Source organism: Mizuhopecten yessoensis, unplaced genomic scaffold, assembly GCF_002113885.1.
Source record: "Mizuhopecten yessoensis strain PY_sf001 unplaced genomic scaffold, ASM211388v2 scaffold267, whole genome shotgun sequence".
NCBI lineage: Eukaryota > Metazoa > Mollusca > Bivalvia > Pectinida > Pectinidae > Mizuhopecten > Mizuhopecten yessoensis.
The window spans coordinates 419510-438030 of record NW_018403461.1 but is presented as its reverse complement, the minus strand read 5'-3'; the positions used below and the strand labels follow the sequence as shown (position 1 = coordinate 438030).

The 18521-nt window shown below is 42.1% G+C and overlaps 1 protein-coding gene across 1 annotated transcript; it reads left to right on the top strand.

The window, feature by feature from the left end:
* The first annotated feature begins 4910 nt into the window (after positions 1-4910).
* On the top strand, positions 4911-15746 carry LOC110445815 (vicilin-like seed storage protein At2g18540). Its single transcript, XM_021490614.1, has 10 exons — positions 4911-4972; positions 7943-8005; positions 8128-8382; positions 8479-8535; positions 8806-9006; positions 9570-9734; positions 13119-13262; positions 13692-13805; positions 15248-15394; positions 15669-15746. The coding sequence occupies exons 1-10, from the start codon at positions 4970-4972 to the stop codon at positions 15744-15746; spliced, it is 1227 nt and encodes a 408-aa protein (XP_021346289.1). The 5' UTR covers positions 4911-4969.
* The last annotated feature ends 2775 nt before the right edge of the window (positions 15747-18521 follow it).

Genomic DNA, 18521 nt, shown 5'->3' with positions numbered 1-18521 from the left:
GGCAACACCTGTTAAAAAGGAGATATATATACATGCCAGCCTTTTATGCTAACATTGGTTAAATTATTCACCTGATAACGTGATGCTAAGGTGGATGCTTTACTGTCTTTGACATTTTCGAAATTTACATTTTTTAACAGGTATAATAAATCACTCCTGATGATCATATGTACATGAAACCAAAGGTAAAAATACAGGTTTATCTATCATGAAATGGTCTCCACCTTTGAAATAACAAGTAACATATATACTTAATTCCAACAGATGGTTTTATCCTCTCTCCACGAACAGGGTGATCACCACACCGTGACATTAGAACAATACAATTAGGTAGACAGTCCGTTGAGCCTTCACCACTGACCTGACTGGGGACCCTACTAATATATAAATATTGTTTAGAGTATAAGTAGTGGACTCCGGTGTTGCCCGGGCAACTAGGGCAAGAGAGCTGCTTGGAAGATGTCATGTATCAACTTGTTCTTCGAAGATGATGCGGGTTTTTCGTTGGATTTGCAGCCATGCTGTGATGCATGTTTCCGATGTTGACAACTTTAAAAATACTAATAAACATATCGGCACCAGGTACCCTAGGTTGGAACTTCCAGATACGTAATGATTGTCGGCTGTCGGTTATACAGTTAAATCACAGACTTAGATAACAATCTAATTCCGTGGTTAAATTTAACATATTTTTCAATTGAACCACACATCATTTAATCACTTAAATAAATAAAAATATAAAAGTATATTTGAATTTTTGATGTGCATGCAACTGCTTATTTGCTTACGTGGCAGCTACGCGCCTGACACTTCTTACGCAACTCCGACAGGTTCACAAGGTTTCTACGACAAACAATAGTGGAATGAGACAGGGTTAAGCAGTGGAACCATATTTTGTTTCAACTTCATGTCAGACACTCCAATTTGGGTTTATTCTACTGAAATCAACGAGATAATTATCAAAATATATCTCTTTCTGGTGTAAACAAACATTAAATAGTTTTTCTGATAATCATCAACTTTAAGATTTTTGGTCTCTAAATTTGGATCACACATTAGCGACCTGGCAAGGTCAGGAAGTGGGACTATAGCTTTTCTCATTTATTTTTTGGTTAGTTTTCACAATTCCACACAATTCCAGTAATGTAAAGTAATATGTCGTAAAACTTTGTCGAGATGGGTCGTTGAGTGATGTCGCGACATCAGATCTGGTGTGTCGTGACAAGTGTCCTCTGCTTTTTGCGCCTTATTTTCTAAATAAATATTAAAAATATCGACCGACAAGCTGTCTCGGTCATGTCGCAACATGAAAAATAGTCGGAAATGTTGACCGACAAGAAATATATCTTTTTCTGGTGTAAACAAACAATCGATAACTTTTTGGCTGATCCTCAAGTTTTGGATTTTGAGTCCTTATATTCTGATTATTGCATATTTTCGACCTGGGATGTTTGGATCAAGTGACTGAATTATCGTCCTTTCAGAGCAAGCGCAGATGAGATTTAATTACGTACAAAAATTAGCAGTCAATAGAGGATTATTTTACAGTAAACCGCATCCAAATCTGTTAATTAGTTCTCTTTTTATTAACTTATTTCAGTTATTCAGTTTACCCTTCTTCTTCTTCCATTTACTGCGGCAGATCTAATAGATATGAGTGCAGTTGCCGCAATTTTAGGTGTCCTTGGAGGTGGCATTAATGTTTTTGGTTATTTCATGATAAGATAAAACGATATACATGCATGATAATTATAAGATTTTTTTTTAGGATGATAGGCAGACGGAGCTGATTTGAAATGGTTCAAGTCAGGTGACTGGGCTATATCTTCGGGCAGAGAATACCATGTACTGATAGTTCTGGGAAAAAATGAATTTCGATATTTGTCCGAATTAGTAGAAATTTGTTGGAGTTTGTGGGCTCCCCTAGTTCGGCGGTCTGACACTTTAACATGATCATTAGGGGAGATGGCTACTTTATCATTTAAGATTTTGTACATCATTGTAACCCTTGCTTTTGCTCGTCTCTGTGCAAGTGGTTCCCAGTTGAGTGATTGTACCATGCTGGTGACACTTCCAGGTTCACGGGTCCTGTAGTTGTTATAGACATATAAAGCAGACCTACGTTGGGCGGTTTCCAACAGTACAATGTTTTCTGTGTTGTATGGGTCCCAACATGTAGCGGCATACTCGATAGTCGGTCTCACTAGAGTGGTATACGTTTGTCATTTGACTTCCCTGGAGCATGATGACATATTGCGTCTCAGGAAGCCCAGTGGAGTGGATGTGTTTACCCCAACTGAAGTCATCCGTTAGAGTAACCCCCAAGTACTTGCTAGCTGGTAGGTTATCCAGCAGCGTGTTATGAAGCTGGTAACCGAACTTAACTGGGTCTTTATTTTTGGTTACATTGATTATACAGCATTTGCTGACATTGAAGTTCATTTGCCAGTCAGTCTCCCATTGTTCTATCCTAGCAAGGTCTGCCTGGAGTTGTTTGCAGTCGTCCTCAGACATTATCTCCTTATAGAGTAGACAATCGTCTGCAAACAGTTTGACCTTGCAGGAGACTGACTGTACCAAGTCGTTTATGTAAACGAGGAATAACAGTGGCCCAATGACCGTCCCCTTGGGTACCCCAGAAAGGACAGGGGCCTTGTCAGATTTGGTCCTATTTAATAAAACAAGTTGGTCTCTGTTGTTTAGGAATAATCTAATCCAGGAATTTGTACTGTTTCGAATGCCAAAGAAGTGTAGTTTAGAAAGAAGACGTTCATGAGGGACCTTATCGAAAGCTTTAGAAAAGTCTAATAGGGCAATGTCTGTTTGTGATTTGTTGTTTATGTTCCTAAGTATGTCATCTACCGTTAGAATTAGTTGCGTTTCCGTAGAGTGTTTGGATCAAAAGCCGTGTTGAAATTTGGTGAGTATATTGTTGAGGTCTAAGTGATCCATGACATTGCTATGAATGATGTGTTCTAGTAATTTTGCGGTACTGATACAGAGTCTAATGATATTTGGAAGAGTTTTGTCAGTGCTGGTGTAACTTCTGCAGCAAGCTCTTTTAGTATTCTGGATGGAATGCTATCAGGACCAGATGCCTTGTGTATTTCTAGTCGCTTCAGGAGCTTAATGACACCTGGTTCACTAATTTTGATATCTGGCATAGATTTATATTTGCTTTCTGGAAGTTTTGGGATGTTGGATTTTTCTTCCAGAGTATAGACCGAATGAAATTGATTGTTCAGAATTTGGGCTTTTTTGTAGGTTCAGAATGGGTGACGCCGTCAGAAGGATCTCTAATAGGAGGAATGTTGGAAGAGTCTACTTTTTTTTACTTTTGACGTAGCTCCTGAACTTTTTAGAGTTTTCTTTAGCTTCCGGGCTAATCACAGTATACAAATATGAGCTATGAGCTTTCCTAGTTTCCTTTTGCATCTTGCTTTTGATGTTTCTGTATCGGTCCCAGTCTTCAGGTGACTTGCTTTTGATAGCTTTATTATACGCTCTGCGCTTTTGTCTTGATAACCTGTTTATGTGGTTATTGGCCAAGGGGTTGGTGAATTTAGACCTAGAAAGCTTTTGTGGGACATGTTTATCAATAGCAGTTGTTATGGTTTCTTTGAACACTGACCAAGCCTGTTCAACATTAAGTTCGGTTGTTAGAATTTGGTCGAGTTTGGCTTTAACATCAATTTTCATCTGTGCAAAGTCTGATTTCTTCCACAGGAATATAATTCTTCTGGGTTATTTGTTTGGTGGACTGGAAATTTGTTGTCTATAAGGACTATTTCATGGTCTGAAACTCCGGGTATTGGTTTGCATTTGTTGACCAAAGATGGCATATTTGTCAGGAACAAGTCTAGGGTATTTGTGATTCTCGTTGGAAAGGTTACAATGTGTTTGAGTGAAAGGTCATTGAAGCGTGAAATGAAATGTTCATTAAGTGCCTTAGGATAATTAATGCTTTTAATTACTGCATCTGGCCATGAAATATCACTTAGGTTGAAATCACCTCCAAGCCAAATAGTGTGGTTGGTAAATTTCTTAAAAAGATGGGTGATTTCATCTACTGTGTTTTGGATGTATTCCGGGCTGGTCATATTTGGGGGCCTGTAGTAGGCTGCTATTTTGATAGGCTTTTGTTTGCTCAGGTGGATTTTGGCCGCCACAAGTTCAATTTTGTCACCTGTATATGCAAGCGTGGCATTTAGACTTGTGCGGGTGGCTACCATGACACCGCCGCTGCGTGACGTCGTCCGATCATTCCTGAATAATTCAAATTAAGGGGGAAACACCTCCAGATCACCAATGTCTGGTTTTAGCCAGGTTTCAGTGCCAATAAATATGTCTGGCTTTGCAGACTCGATAAGTAGTTGAGTGTCATTTCTCTTAGCTTTAAGGCTTTGGAAGTTCACGACAAGTGTTCTTAACGAGTGGACTGCTTTGATGACAGGTTTAGGCACAGCATTATTTTTTATGGTGATCGGTGATGATGTGGCTCTAGGCTTCAAAGAAAATGGGCTATTTCTATCAGGGGTCGAGTGTGTTATCGAGTGTTGATAGTTGCTTTGAGAGGATGACCTAATATGTGAGTTAGAGTTTTCAGCAAAACTAATTGACTAATTGTATCAATTGATTGAGTTAACCGCCCCTTTCGGCGCATGCGCATATGAGATTTAATAGCGCACAAAAACAAGCAGTCAATAAAGGATTATTTTACAGCAAACCGCATTCAAATCAGTTCATTAGCTCTCTTTTTATTAATTTATTTCAGCCCCTTTCGACTGACAGAGTTATCTCATAGCAATCGGGAACCGTCGGCTTTTTCTGTAAACGTTTACGGAAAGTGCCGACGGTTCCCGATTGATCTCATAGTTATCCGGAAATTGAGAGTTATCTCCCCTTTCAGATTGAATTGAAAGTTCACGTGCGATTAGATTACGAATACGGAAAAAAAATTGATTAAAAGATGGTAAGTACTGCACCGATTGTTTTGAAATTTGGCAGACTTGTATATTAATGATCGAAAAGTTGAATCATGCATCAAATATCCAAACTCCTAATTACTGTTTTGAATTATTAAGGATTTATTGATGCCATGTGCTGATCACTTGCTCTATCGGATCAGTAAATACCGGCAATTTCCTGTGGTCTGTAAGATAATAAGTTATGCACCAATCGTTCTGAAATTTGGCAGAATTGTTCATAAATGATTAAAGAATTGAACCATGCAGCAGATATCCAGATTCCTAATGAAAATTTTGAATATTTAACAATTTATTGTCGCCATGTACTGACCATGTGGGGTAGCAACTTCGGTGGGGTACGAGTAGAAAGGTAAATCGGTCTAATCTGCTCAAGCGACCATCTGTAAATTGATGGTCGTAACTGTAAACAGACCACCACTAACACTAATTTTTAGTCAATTTTTTCTTACGATCATCTTTTTTATGCGACCAATTTTCATTCCTCCCGACCGTTTTTACTATGTAATTTAACTGCATTAAGCGACCACCTGTCTAACGCGACCACCCAATACTGACCACAAAAGTACATTAAACGACCACATTTGATGCATTTTAGCGACCATGTTTGACGAAAAAATATACAAAACGGTCATTGAAATATTTGTGTATCTCCAAATTTGCGAACGTCACCACAATTGACGAAGGGCTAATCACAGGAACTTGAATTTCTATCAGAATGGTCTATTTAAGCTCAGAGAACTGATTAAGCCCAATATATACCCCCCCTTACCGTAGGCTAATTACCGATCTTTTTACCAAGTTAAATGAACAAATTTGAAAAAAATATATTTCCAAACTTATAATAAATGCATTGATGTGCAGAAACAAATAAAACATATTTTTTCTAACTGCTGATACATGTATTGATGATTTTTCGCAGCTGAGCAAAACCATTTTGATTATGCGAGTGTCCTGCTAGGCAATGTAACCTTAAACCCTACGATATCCTCCATCTGATTGGATGAAGTACACTGGCAGGTTTTCAGTCTTGAAATCGGGTCTGTTGAGAGATGTTCACGACAGCACTCTCGTGCGAAATTATCATTAAATATCAGGGCCACTGCGCAGTAAATATGTTTATGTTAACATACATATCGTTTCTAATTCCTTATCAATAATAAACACCTTTAATAACATCCCTGAATTTCTCAACGCCAAAGTACGAACGACAACAATACCGGTCCGTTTTACGGCAACATGCTGTCTGCTTTATTTAGGTCTTTTTTTTAACTGGATTCTCTTTTCAGTTTCCATCGTAAAATAAAGGAATAATACACGCGAACCCAGCTGTTGGACCAACACAGGAACAGCTGTCATTTCAACAACAACATATTTCGTAACAAGTTAGTTTGAATCAAGGTAATTACCGAAAACACAGTCGTGTAAGTTGAGAACTTCAACAAGTCTCTGTTGATCGTTTGTTCTGAGTGAAATGACAATTCTTTTAAAACACACTTAGTTGTTTGTTTACTGTCATAATTATCACTCGACTATTGTTTAGTTATTCACATGATCTGTTGAACGATGTTGTTTTAAACTACCTGTACGTGCGCTTGGGGTGGTGGTCTGTTTACAGTTGTCTGAATAAGGAGTCGTTTGGTTATAGTCGGTTACAGTGTGTACAAAATATGGTCATACTTTATTAAACGACCACTTTTATTAAACGACCCGTTTTGATACGACCGTCAAATTTGATGGTAGTATTATGGTATGGCGTTGTCCGTCACTCCGGCGTAAACTTTGTTTGTCCGGCAATCTCCTCCTACATTTTTCGACCAATCTATTTGAAACTTGGTATACATTATAATCATGATATGAAGTTGTGTCTCCCTTAAAAGAATTTTGATTCGACAATTTTTCCAAAAGTAATTGCCCTTTGTTCATTTCAGTATTTGAATTTTGTCCGGAGATCTTCTCCTACATTTTTTCAACGGATCTTTTTGAAACTTGGTATACTTTATAAACATGATATGAAGTTGTGTCTCCCTTAAAAGAATTTTGATTCAACGATTTTTGCAAAATTTATTGCCTTTTGTTCATTTCAGTATTTGATTTTCTCCTACATTTTTTATAGCATATCAGCTAACCACTCTTAGAATGATGCAGATCTTATTTCAATGTAAGAAAGCTTAAGTATATAACACTATATGGCATTCGATGGGTGTATTTTGGTCTGCCCCGTGGTACTCTTGTTTAATTTCCCTTGTGTGGTCGCTTAATACATCCACTGTACAGGCAATCCAATTATACTGTATGTATGCTATGATTGATTGCCAATATGATCTTCACATGCTATTATTAACAGAGATATGTGAACAGAATTACAGGTATAAAGTCTGGTAATAGCTAGAATAACAATATCCTCCCCTCTCACCATCCCCCCCCCCCCATCACCCTTTTAACAACTGACCCCAAACCTGCACAATGACACTGTATATATGTAACAAGTAGTTATGTAATGGTTATGAAGCGCCATGTCGCTACCGGTATCTCAGTGCTGGTTATGAAATGACATGTCGCTACCAGTATCTCAGTGCTGGTTATGAAGCGACATGTCGCTACCGGTATCTCAGTGCCGGTTATGAAGCGACATGTGGCTACCGGTATCTCAGTGCTGGTTATGAAGCGCCATGTCGCTACAGCTATATCAGTGTCGGTTATGAAGCGACATGTCGCTACCGGTATCTCAGTGCTGGTTATGAAGCGCCATGTCGCTACCGCTATATCAGTGTCGGTTATGAAGCGCCATGTCGCTACCGCTATATCAGTGTCGGTTATGAAGCGCCATGTCGCTACCGCTATATCAGTGCTGAATGATAAGGTTAACCCTGATACCTTTTAGCATCATGAGGAATACCTTGAGAACATAAAATATGCATCGTTTGCTAATTATTAGCTTTTTCATTTGAATGCAGGAAGGATTAACAGGTTCCTATATAGCAGTAGAGAATAGAAGACAAAAAAAGAGAAGGATGAAGGTGAGTTTTTACATGAAACAAACACAAAATGTTTGCCTGTGACATAGTTGATTTTGCATTGGATTTCACAGGATCAAGTAATGTTTTATGTGTTTTCATGAAATATATATACAAAATTGCAGAAGGAGTACGAACAAAGTAGGAGGATATTGGAGGAGGTGAGGAAGAGGAACGACGATGAGAGGGAGGCAGAGGGAAGGAAAAGTAAGGATGACGAGGAAAGGAGAAGGGTGGGAAAGGCAAAAGAGGAAAAGAGGAAAGCAGAAAAGGAACGTAGGGCGAAAGATGAGGAGGAGACAAGGGAGGAGAGAGCGATAAAGAGAGAGAAGGAAGAGAGGAGGGGAGCAAAGGAGATGATGAAATTGATGACGGAGGAGGTAAGCATTGTCCCTCATAGGATCTTTACCATATAACTCAAAAAGAAGGTTCACCAAAATCCAATAATAAAATTACTATTTTGTATATCACTTCAGATTTTGAAGGAGTTGATGGAGCAGGACGCAAATGATGTGTTGGAAGAGGTAAAAGGCGTAAGTAAAACTTTCGTATGTTTTTTAATCAGAAAGGTGTGGCACCAGACTAAACCAGATGCAGAATGTTTGACATACATGATACAGGAAGGTAGAGATGGAGTAGGATAGGGATCTGGTGGCATCCACCTGGTCTTCATTCTAGGTTCACCTAGAAAATGTGCGGCCCTTAAATTTTGATCCCCAATTTATTACTTAAGTTGCATTGCCTTGATGTTTATAGATTGTTTTGGCAAGTAAGGTTGCATGAAAATTCTTTTCTTTCGACAGAAGTTGAGCAGGAGACAGAGAAGAAGAGAAAAGAGGAGAGAAGTGGAAAGTGCGAGAAAAGAGAAGGAAGAGGAAAAGAAGAAGGTAGAGATGGTAAGGGATAAGAAAATGAAGAAGGAAAAGAGGAGGAGGACGAGGAGACTGGAGGAGGAGCAGGAAAGGAAGAGAGCACAAAAAAAAGAAAGGAGGGAGAGAAAGAAGGCGAGTATTGATAACATTAAGTAAGTTTCCACAGATCAAACACAAAGAAAAATTCTATATCAGGTATTGAGGAAATGATTCATTAAGAATATTTGGTTTTACTCAGGTAAGACTAGAGGCGCATTGGACATGACAGCAACGATGAATAATGAGGAAAGGGAAGTCAGTATTGAATAGGATATTAATGTTGTCACATCGTTTAGAGTAAAATGTCAAGGAACCTTTCACTTGTTATACAGAACTCTCAGGGCGCTAATCTGTGATCCTAATTTTACGACCAAATCCAATGAACTTTTTTCCTATGGTATTCTGTATAGAATGTCAGAGGTATCTATTCAAATGACCTTGTATCTTGAAAAGCGGACTCCAGCGAACGTAAACACCTGATTTTTAACCACCTGCTTTGAGGATCATGTTCTTAAACTTTGATTGTAATAACTGCATACTTTGGTCGCCAAATCTGGATCAAAACTTAACTAACTGACAATGTATGATGTTTTATGAAGAACTTAAAAGAATACTAAATACCTATACTAGACAAGATACAAACATTAACTTGATAGATGGAGGAGGGAACAGAAGAAGTGGAAAATATGGAGGGGGAGGAGTACGAGGGCCAGGAGGTGGAGGAGACTAGACATGAAAAGAAGGTGAGGAAGGAGAAGAGGAGAATGGAGGAGAAGATGAGGATGGAGGAGAAGATTAGGATGGAGAAGAGGGGAAGGGAGGCAAGTATTGAGATATTATGTGAACACAGATTATACTAAAGATTGATGGGAACTAGACGAAAATGGCCATGTTTAACTATTTTACTTTATTATGTTATATTGAACTCTCAGGGCGCCAATCTGTGATCCTAATTTTACGACCAAAACTGATGAACTTTTTACCTATGGTATTCTGTATAGGATGGCACAGGTATCTATTCAAATGACCTTGTATCTTGAAAAGCGGACTCCAGCGAACGTAAACACCTGATGTTTAACCACCTGCTTTGCATGTTTTGGTAGCCAAATCTGGATCTAAACTTAGCAACCTGACAATGTATGATGTTTTATCAAGAACTTAAAAGAAGAATACTAAATACTTATACTTATTTCATTTCAGTAATAATTACCATAACTTTAGTATGCATATACAATACCTACACCCATCTTTGTAGCCCAAAAACAAAAGATATCAAATATCCCTACCTCCCTACCGTGACGTAACCTATATCTTGGTGACAGAGCCACGGAGTGATCTCCCTTCCTCTTCCTTTTATGGCGCCTGCTGCCTGCTGACGCCCGGAGCTTGCTCCATTTCAAAACTTTATTTTGTCGGTTTGGTTTGAGTGTCAACTCAATTTTTTGCGCAGTTTGTGTGCCTTATACCCATCTGCCCTTGTTAATATAATTAATTATTGTTGAAAATTATTTTTGTGCCTATTATTTTACTCCACGTGTGCTGGTGGTGTGCCACGGTCCGCCATTATCGTGGGTTAATTTCCGACCGTTATTTCGGTGACAGTTGTTTGTTTCGGCAAACGTTATTTATTTTAACCGTTGTCTGATTTATATTACGGGTGAAATTCTTTCTACGTTGCGTACTTTGTACTATCGTATTTTATCATTTTTTCCCGTGTTATCTGCTTGTAAATTTTTGTTTACGTTCGCTTTGGAGGGTATGTCTCGGTCGGGACAGCGGCGAGGGAGAGCTCATGGGTGTTCCCATTTCTTTGTGGAACGGGACCCTCATGATGCTTCTCCCAGGTGTCGTCCTTGCAGTGAGGTTTCGCCTTGTGAACTTTGTTCACAGACTAAATCTCAGGACAACGACTTCATTGTTCCAAAGCTACTCTCAACTTACCGTAAGATTCGTCTGTTTCTCCCGGTAAGCGAGGGAAGCAGAGAGGTAGGGGTCGCGCCACCAGCTCTCTGGGGTCTGGTGGTACTGTCTCTGTTCCTGTCTCGGGGGGTCTTGCTTCGGAGAGTCCTCTCGTGAGCAGGGGATGGTCCTGTCCAGGAACTCCCTGGAGTAGGGGAGGGGCAACCCGACCCTGGCTTGGCCGGGAACACCCGTAAGCTTTCGCGCTTGCTTCGGGTAGGGACTACCGGCCGCCGGTCACTGACTCTGTCAACGATCACGGCATTCCAGGTGGTGCTGCCAGGCCTGTTCTTTCGGGTTCAGGTCCTGGTGTGACAACAGACTTTCTTTCGGGATTGTCTGTTTCTACGGGGATTAGTTACGCGCAGTTCACTAATCCCGGCATCAATGCTGGTCAGGCGTACCCTCCCGGTCAGTTACCCAGACCCGGTCCTATTAGGTCTGGTCCCGAGTTTCATTCTTCTGGGAACCTGGGGGGTTTCCCCCAAGGTTCACGGTTTGCTGGACAGGGGGCCGGTTTCAGGCCTCCGTTTTCCCCTGGCTTAGGGTATACGGGTGCCTGCGGGCAACCATCCTTGGGCCGCCCTTACCAGCCTGCGGATGNAGGCAGGTTGGTCTCTGGGTCCAAGGGTAGGATTTTGGCAACTAAGCCTTAACCTACAGCCACAGCCGTTAGGCGCACTGCACCTAAACGCCGGTACGGGGAGCCTTCTTTCGGGTTGGCCCCTCTGGCTGGCCCATTTCCTCCGCCTGAGGCTTTTGGTCTGGATGGTGTGGAGGCTATGGACGTTGAGGGTTGTTTAGGGACCGCAATCTTGCCCCTGGTACTATCGCTGGTTTTCGCACGGCCATTGCTAATGTTCTCTCTGTTCATGGTAGGTCGGAGGTAGGCTCGTCCTCCTCTCTTTCTGCCTTGATTAGGGGGTTTGGGTTGGACAGGCCTAGGGAATGTGCCAGTGGAATGTGCCACTGGTGCTCGAATCGCTGATGCGGGCACCTTATGAGCCTTTAGTGTCTGCCTCCTTGAAGTTTGTTACCTACAAGGTGGTATTCCTTATTGCCCTGGCCTCAGGTCGAAGGAGGAGTGAGATTCATGCCTTGTCTTCTCACCCCTCTTGCCTCCAATGGTCCAGGAATTACTCTGCCGTTACCCTTCTCACTGATCCTGCCTTTATGGCTAAGAATCAGGTTCCTGGCTTCTCGCCCGATCCGATTAAGATTCCGTCTTTGACTGCCTTCGTTGGAGCTGAGGAACGGGATAGGTTGCTCTGTCCCTGTCGGGCGCTTAGGTTTTACCTCGATAAAACCAGGGGGGGGCGAGGTCCTCGATCTCGTCTGTTTTTGCCCATTAAGCAGGGTCAACAGGATATCTCTTCTCAGTCAGTGTCTAGATGGATCTGTCAGGTCATCAAGTACGGTTACGACCACTCGGATGATCAGGTTCGGGCGTTGTATAAGGTGAGAGCTCATGAGATCAGGGCCCTTGCTGCGTCATGGGCCCTCCTCAATGGGTCCCCCTTTCAGGAGGTCATGTCCGCAGCTTTCTGGCGCGGACAGACTACCTTCACGGATTTTTATCTCCGGTCCTTGGCCTCTCATTCTGATGGATTGTATTCCCTTGGACCGGTGGTGGTTGCACAGTCTGTGGCTGTTCCTCCACAGTAATTCAGTGATTTTAAATAGTATGCTATCAGGCACCACGGTGGTACACCTGCTCGTTTCACGGGGAGGTTTTCCATTTTTTAATTACTTTCGGGGCTTTATTAGGGGGGTTCCTTGAACCTTTTCCCTACCTTGAGCATGTCTCGAGTTTGTTCCGTCAGCCTGGTCTGCCTGGATTCGAAGCCTCCACTACGGTAAGACGAATTCGCATACTAAAGTTATGGTAATTATTACTGAAATGAAATTGAGGTTTTTGAAGTAAAACCAATTTTCATGATGTAATACTTACCATAACTTTATGGAGTCCCACCCTGTATTCCTCCCCTTGCCTCCTCATCCTGGCTGCCTTTAGGCTCCATAAAAGGGGGTTTGAGGAAGGGAGATCACTCCGTGCCTCTGCCATCGAGATATAGGTTACGTCACGGTAGGGAGGTAGGGATATTTGAATCTTTTGTTTTTGGGCTACAAAGATGGGTGTAGGTATGGTATATGCATACTAAAGTTATGGTAAGTATTACATCATGAAAATTGGTTTTACTTCAAAAACCTCAATACTAGACAAGATACAAACATTAACTTGATAGATGGAGGAGGGAACAGAAGAAGTGGAAAAGATGGAGGGGGAGGAGGACGAGGGCCTGAAGGTGGAGGAGACTAGACATGAAAAGAAGATGAGGAAGGAGAAGAGGAGAATGGAGAAGATGAGGATGGAGAAGAAGGGAAGGGAGGCAAGTATTGAGATGTTATGTGAACACAGATTATACTAAAGATTGATGGGAACTAGAAGAAAATGGCCATGTTTAACTATTTTACTTTAGTATGTTATATTGAACTTTCAGGGCGCTAATCTGTGATCCTAATTTTACGACCAAATCCGATGAACTTTTTACCTATGGTATTCTGTATAGGATGTCAGAGGTATCTATTCAAATGACCTTGTATCTTGAAAAGCGGACTCCAGCGAACGTAAACACCTGATGTTTAATCACCTGCTTTGGGGATCATGTTCTTAAACTTTGATTGTAATAACTGCATGTTTTGGTCGCAAATTCTGGATCTAAACTTAGCGACCTGACAATGTATGATGTTTTATGAAGAACTTAAAAGAAGAATGCTAAATACTTATACTAGACAAGATACAAACATTAACTTGATAGATGGAGGAGAGAACGAAAGAAGTGGAAAAGATGGAGGGGGAGAAGGATGAGGGCCAGGAGGTGGAGGAGACTAGACATGAAAAGAAGGTGAGGAAGGAGAAGAGGAGAATGGAGGCAAGTATTGAGACGTTATGCGAACACAGATTATACTAAAGATTGATGGGAACTAGGCAAAAATGGCCATGTTTAACTAATTTACTTTATTATTAGCTCACCAGGTCCAAAGGACAAAGGTGAGCTTATGCCATACCGTGGCTTGCGTCGTCCGTCCGTCAACAATTTCTTTAAACAACTTCTTCTTCTTAACCATTAATTGGAATTTAACTTAAATTGACTGGAAGCATTCCTAGGTGTTGGGGATTCAAAATTGTACAAATGGTGGGGCTGACCCCCCAAGGGGGCTGAGGGGCGGTGCCAAAAGGGGGCAGTTTGGCTATATTGCTTCAAGCGACTTCTTTGGAACTAAGAGATGGATATTTTAAAGTAAAATAGTTAAACATGACCTTGATATCAACCATATTTGACTGGAAGCATCCCTAGGTGGTGGAGATTCAAAATTGTACAAACTTTGGGGCTGACCCCCCGGGCTAAGGGGTGGGGCCAAAATAAGTTTATCACTTTGAAATGGTTGAGATCCCCACGGTATAACCATATATACAAATGCTGAGTATGAAGAGAAGAATTCACAGTTGCTTCCAGGATGGCCCTAGGGTCTGGCCCCACCCTTGGAGACATATTCCCTTGGGTCATAACTTTGAAACAGTTGAGTTCCCCTCCCCAAACCTATATATACAAATGCTGGGTATAAAGAGACGAATGCAGGTATGATAATAGAATAGACCCTTGGGTCTGACTGAACCCCTAGGGACCTAGTTTCTTAGTCACAGCTTGGAAACAGTTGATATCCCCACCCTATAACCATATATACAATTGCTAAGTATACAGAAATGAATGCACATATGCTTCCAGGATGGCGTTGGGGTCTGCCCCACCTTTGCAGACTTAACCCCTGGGTCATAACTTAGAAACGGTTGAGATCCCCAACCCAAAACTAAAAATACAAATGCTGGGCAAAAAGAGACAAATGCAGTCATGATATTAGAATTGATCCTGGATTGGCCTTGGGGTCTGGCATATTCTCTTGGATCTCATTTGGAGAATATTTTGCCATGATTGCTAAGATATCCAGGTGAGTGATACAGGCCCTCTGGGCCTCCTGTGTTATATTGAACTCTCAGGGCGCTAATCTGTGATCCTAATTTTACGACCAAATCCGATGAACTTTTTACCTATGGTATTCTGTATAGGATGTCAGAGGTATCTATTCAAATGACCTTGTATCTTGAAAAGTGGACTCCAGCGAACGTAAACACCTGATATTTAATCACCTGCTTTGAGGATCATGTTCTTAAACTTTGATTGTAATAACTGCATGTTTTGGTCGCAAATTCTGGATCTAAACTTAGCGACCTGACAATGTATGATGTTTTATGAAGAACTTAAAAGAAGAATGCTAAATACTTATACTAGACAAGATACAAACATTAACTTGATAGATGGAGGAGAGAACGGAAGAAGTGGAAAAGATGGAGGGGGAAAAGGATGAGGGCCAGGAGGTGGAGAAGACGGGACATGTAAAGAAGGTGAGGAAGGAGAAGAGGAGAATGGAGGAGAAGATGAGGATGGAGAAGAGGGGAAGGGAGGCAAGTATTGAGACGTTATGCGAACACAGATTATACTAAAAATTGATGGGAACTAGGCGAAAATGGCCATGTTTAACTAATTTACTTTATCATTAGCTCACCGGGTCTAAAGGACAAAGGTGAGCTTATGCCATACCGTGGCTTCTGTCGTCCGTCCGTCCGTCCGTCGTCCGTCCGTCCGTCCGTCCGTCCTCTTGTGTTATATTGAACTCTCTGGGCACTAATCTGTGATCCTAATTTTACGACCAAAACCGATGAACTTTTTACCTATCAGGGGTCGACACTTACGGTAGACCGGAGGACCGGGTCCACCAAAATCTTTGACGGTCCACTTAATCTCCAAAGCTGGTAGACTGCTGGTCCACCACATATTATTTAATTAGTGTATATATATTTGAGAATATTGTTCAGAAATATACTAATAAAGACTTTATTTCCTTCGCCAGCGAGCCGTAAAATCCCATCTGGTTAACAAATGTATCGTATTTTCGTGTTGTTAACCCGCTAAAAGTTGTCGTTATCATTCTTGGACGAGTGAAGTGCGTGAATCTGCTTGCGGTAAGTCGGAATCTTTTCAGCGTTTGAGTCGCTTGTGGTATAGTTTGCCGCTATTATAAGCACTAAAATGACGATGACGTCACGATCACGGTGGTCAACCGATAAATGAAGGTAAACTTAGCCTCACAATTTCGTGTTACGTTTTGATTTCTATCGTATTCTATAGCGTATATCGTTTAGGTGATCGTGTCCGTCGATTAACTTAGTATCTGAAGTAGACTAGTACCGTATCGCCTGTGTCGCGATTTTTAAATGGCTTGGTTTACAACCACTGGCAAAAATAAAGTTAAAAACTTCAACAGAACAAAAACAACACGAAGTTTGTATGGGCAACAAAAAGGATGATATCCTTTCAGGAGTCATGGAAAAATCGTTTACATGGCTCAATAATGATACTGACACAAACTTAATGAAATGTGGGGTATCGTGCACTCAGAAGATGATTCCGAAATGTCCAGGAAGGATTGAATAGAGTTGCAACAAAATACGTAAAGACTACTGTTGGGGCAAATTTGTTTGACATTCTGACTGTATATTGAGATAAAGATCATATAAAAAAGGTATAATACTATAAAAAAGTATATTATTTTATCCTTATTTTTTCATATGATCTTTATCTCAATTTACAGTCAGAAACACCTTTGGATGGGAGCTATGTAAAAAAAAAAAAAAGGAGAAAATTGTTTCATGTTTCTGTGTCATTTACTAAAACTTGATCATAAATGGAAAAAATAAAAAAAATAAGGAGAAAAAACAAGTTTTTTACAGAAATTAAAAAACCTTCATTATTTGTTCAAAACCCTCAGATGCCAGGATTTTGCATCTAGCTTTTAAAAAATTTGGGGGAGGACCCCCATACCCTTATTCAGGAGGGGGGGTACCCCATCCCGAACCCACCACCCACTCCTCGCTACGCTCGTCGACCGGGGCGCAAAGCGCCCCAGATCTGAGAATATTATTCAGGTCTACCAGAAATTAACCAGGTCCACCAGATTTAGAGAGCAAGTGGACCTGCGGTCCACCACCTATTAAAAGTTAGTGTCAACCCCTGCCTATGGTATTCTGTATAGGATGTCAGAGGTTTCTATTTCAAAATATGTTACCACAGTCATTATAATGTATATTCCAACCTTACTTGGCTCTTTACATACGTAAATAAAGAATTCTCCCCCATGTGGAACCCCTGGAAAACCCACCAATCAGACGGCAGTATTCACGCACGTGATCAGACACGAAGCCATGCTTCCCACTTCATAATTCCTTCATCCTTCCGTGTTTACGGACGTGTTTTGGTTTCTTCTACGGTGTTCCAACTGCTACTGGCGTTGTTGTACCGATATATTGTATCCTTTCTACTATATTACTTTATTTTGTTTTAATTTAGCGTTTTGCCTTATTTTGCGCCGTTTTGCAACCAGGCTCCGGCCACATGTTCGCGTTTGACGGTTTGTTTACTTTGAGATGGAGACTCCACCTTCTCAAAGGCGCTGTCCTGGGGGTCATTTATTTGAGGCTTCCGACCCCCACCCTTACTATCCTAGCTGTCGGTCTTGCTCTCTGGAGCAGCCGTGTGACATTTGCCGTGCCTGGCAGCCGACTCCTGGCGGTGGTTCTCCCCGCCCGCAAGGGCGTGCAGGTAAGTCGGGTAGGAGGGGTAGGGGTGGGGCGAGGGCTAAGGCTAGGCCTAAGCCCTCGGAGAACACCAGCGGAATTTCGACCTCTGTTGAGTCTTCCCTGGGGTTCGTTTCGCCGGTTTCGGCCCGTACCGGTGCTGTTGTAAAACATTTTGTTTTATTGGACCCGGAACTTTCTCTCACCCCCCCTTCCGTTTTGTCGGTTGACGTGGGTGAGGGTTTGGGCTCTGTCCTGGTCACCACAGTGACTAGGGGACAGGGGGGCGGCCTTCTCTCCAAATTTGTGGTGGGAGGGCAGGTGGCCCAACATTCCCAGCCATGTTGTGTCCGCGGATGCTTCTGGTGGTAGCCTCCTCCCGGTCCGCTCCACTCCTGAGAGTGTTGGTGTAGGAGACCGGCCCCCGACAGTTTTGTCTGCTCCAGGGATTCCTTGCATCCCTGATGTGGCCTACGCAGACTGGTTTACTTCTGCGTTGCTGGCTGCGAGCTGCAAGTTGGTGGAGCAGCTCCCCAGCAAGGTTGGACTGATGGAGCACCTCAGCCAGGCAATTTGCAAGGCACATCTTGATGCGATGGCCTTACTGTCGGCTGCCATGTCACACCTTGTTGTTGCCCCCGGTTGTCGGTCCTTTCTGGACTGCCAGTCGGCGATTCATATCGGACTACCCTTTTGGAGGCTCCCTTGACTGGCGAGGATTTGTTTGGCGGGGTCCTTCCCTCAGTGCAATCTGAGATGAGGTTGGACCCGTTTGCATCTGGTGATCCACGCCACAATTCGACAGGCAAGGGCGCTAGCAGGAAGAGGCAGGCTTCTGGCTCCTTCAGGCGTAGGAGGAAGAGGGCAAAGACGGCTGCTTTTCAGCAGCAGGCTGCCCCTCCGGCTTCCGCTCCGGCAGAACATCGGAAATCTTCCTTCTGCGGTAGGGGTTCCCATA

Coding starts and splice junctions, on each gene's coding strand:
- LOC110445815 (XM_021490614.1), top strand. Junction 8,383..8,478: donor TGAAATTGATGACGGAGGAG/GTAAGCATTGTC, acceptor ATATCACTTCAG/ATTTTGAAGGAGTTGATGGA. Junction 13,806..15,247: donor AGGAGAAGAGGAGAATGGAG/GCAAGTATTGAG, acceptor TTAACTTGATAG/ATGGAGGAGAGAACGGAAGA.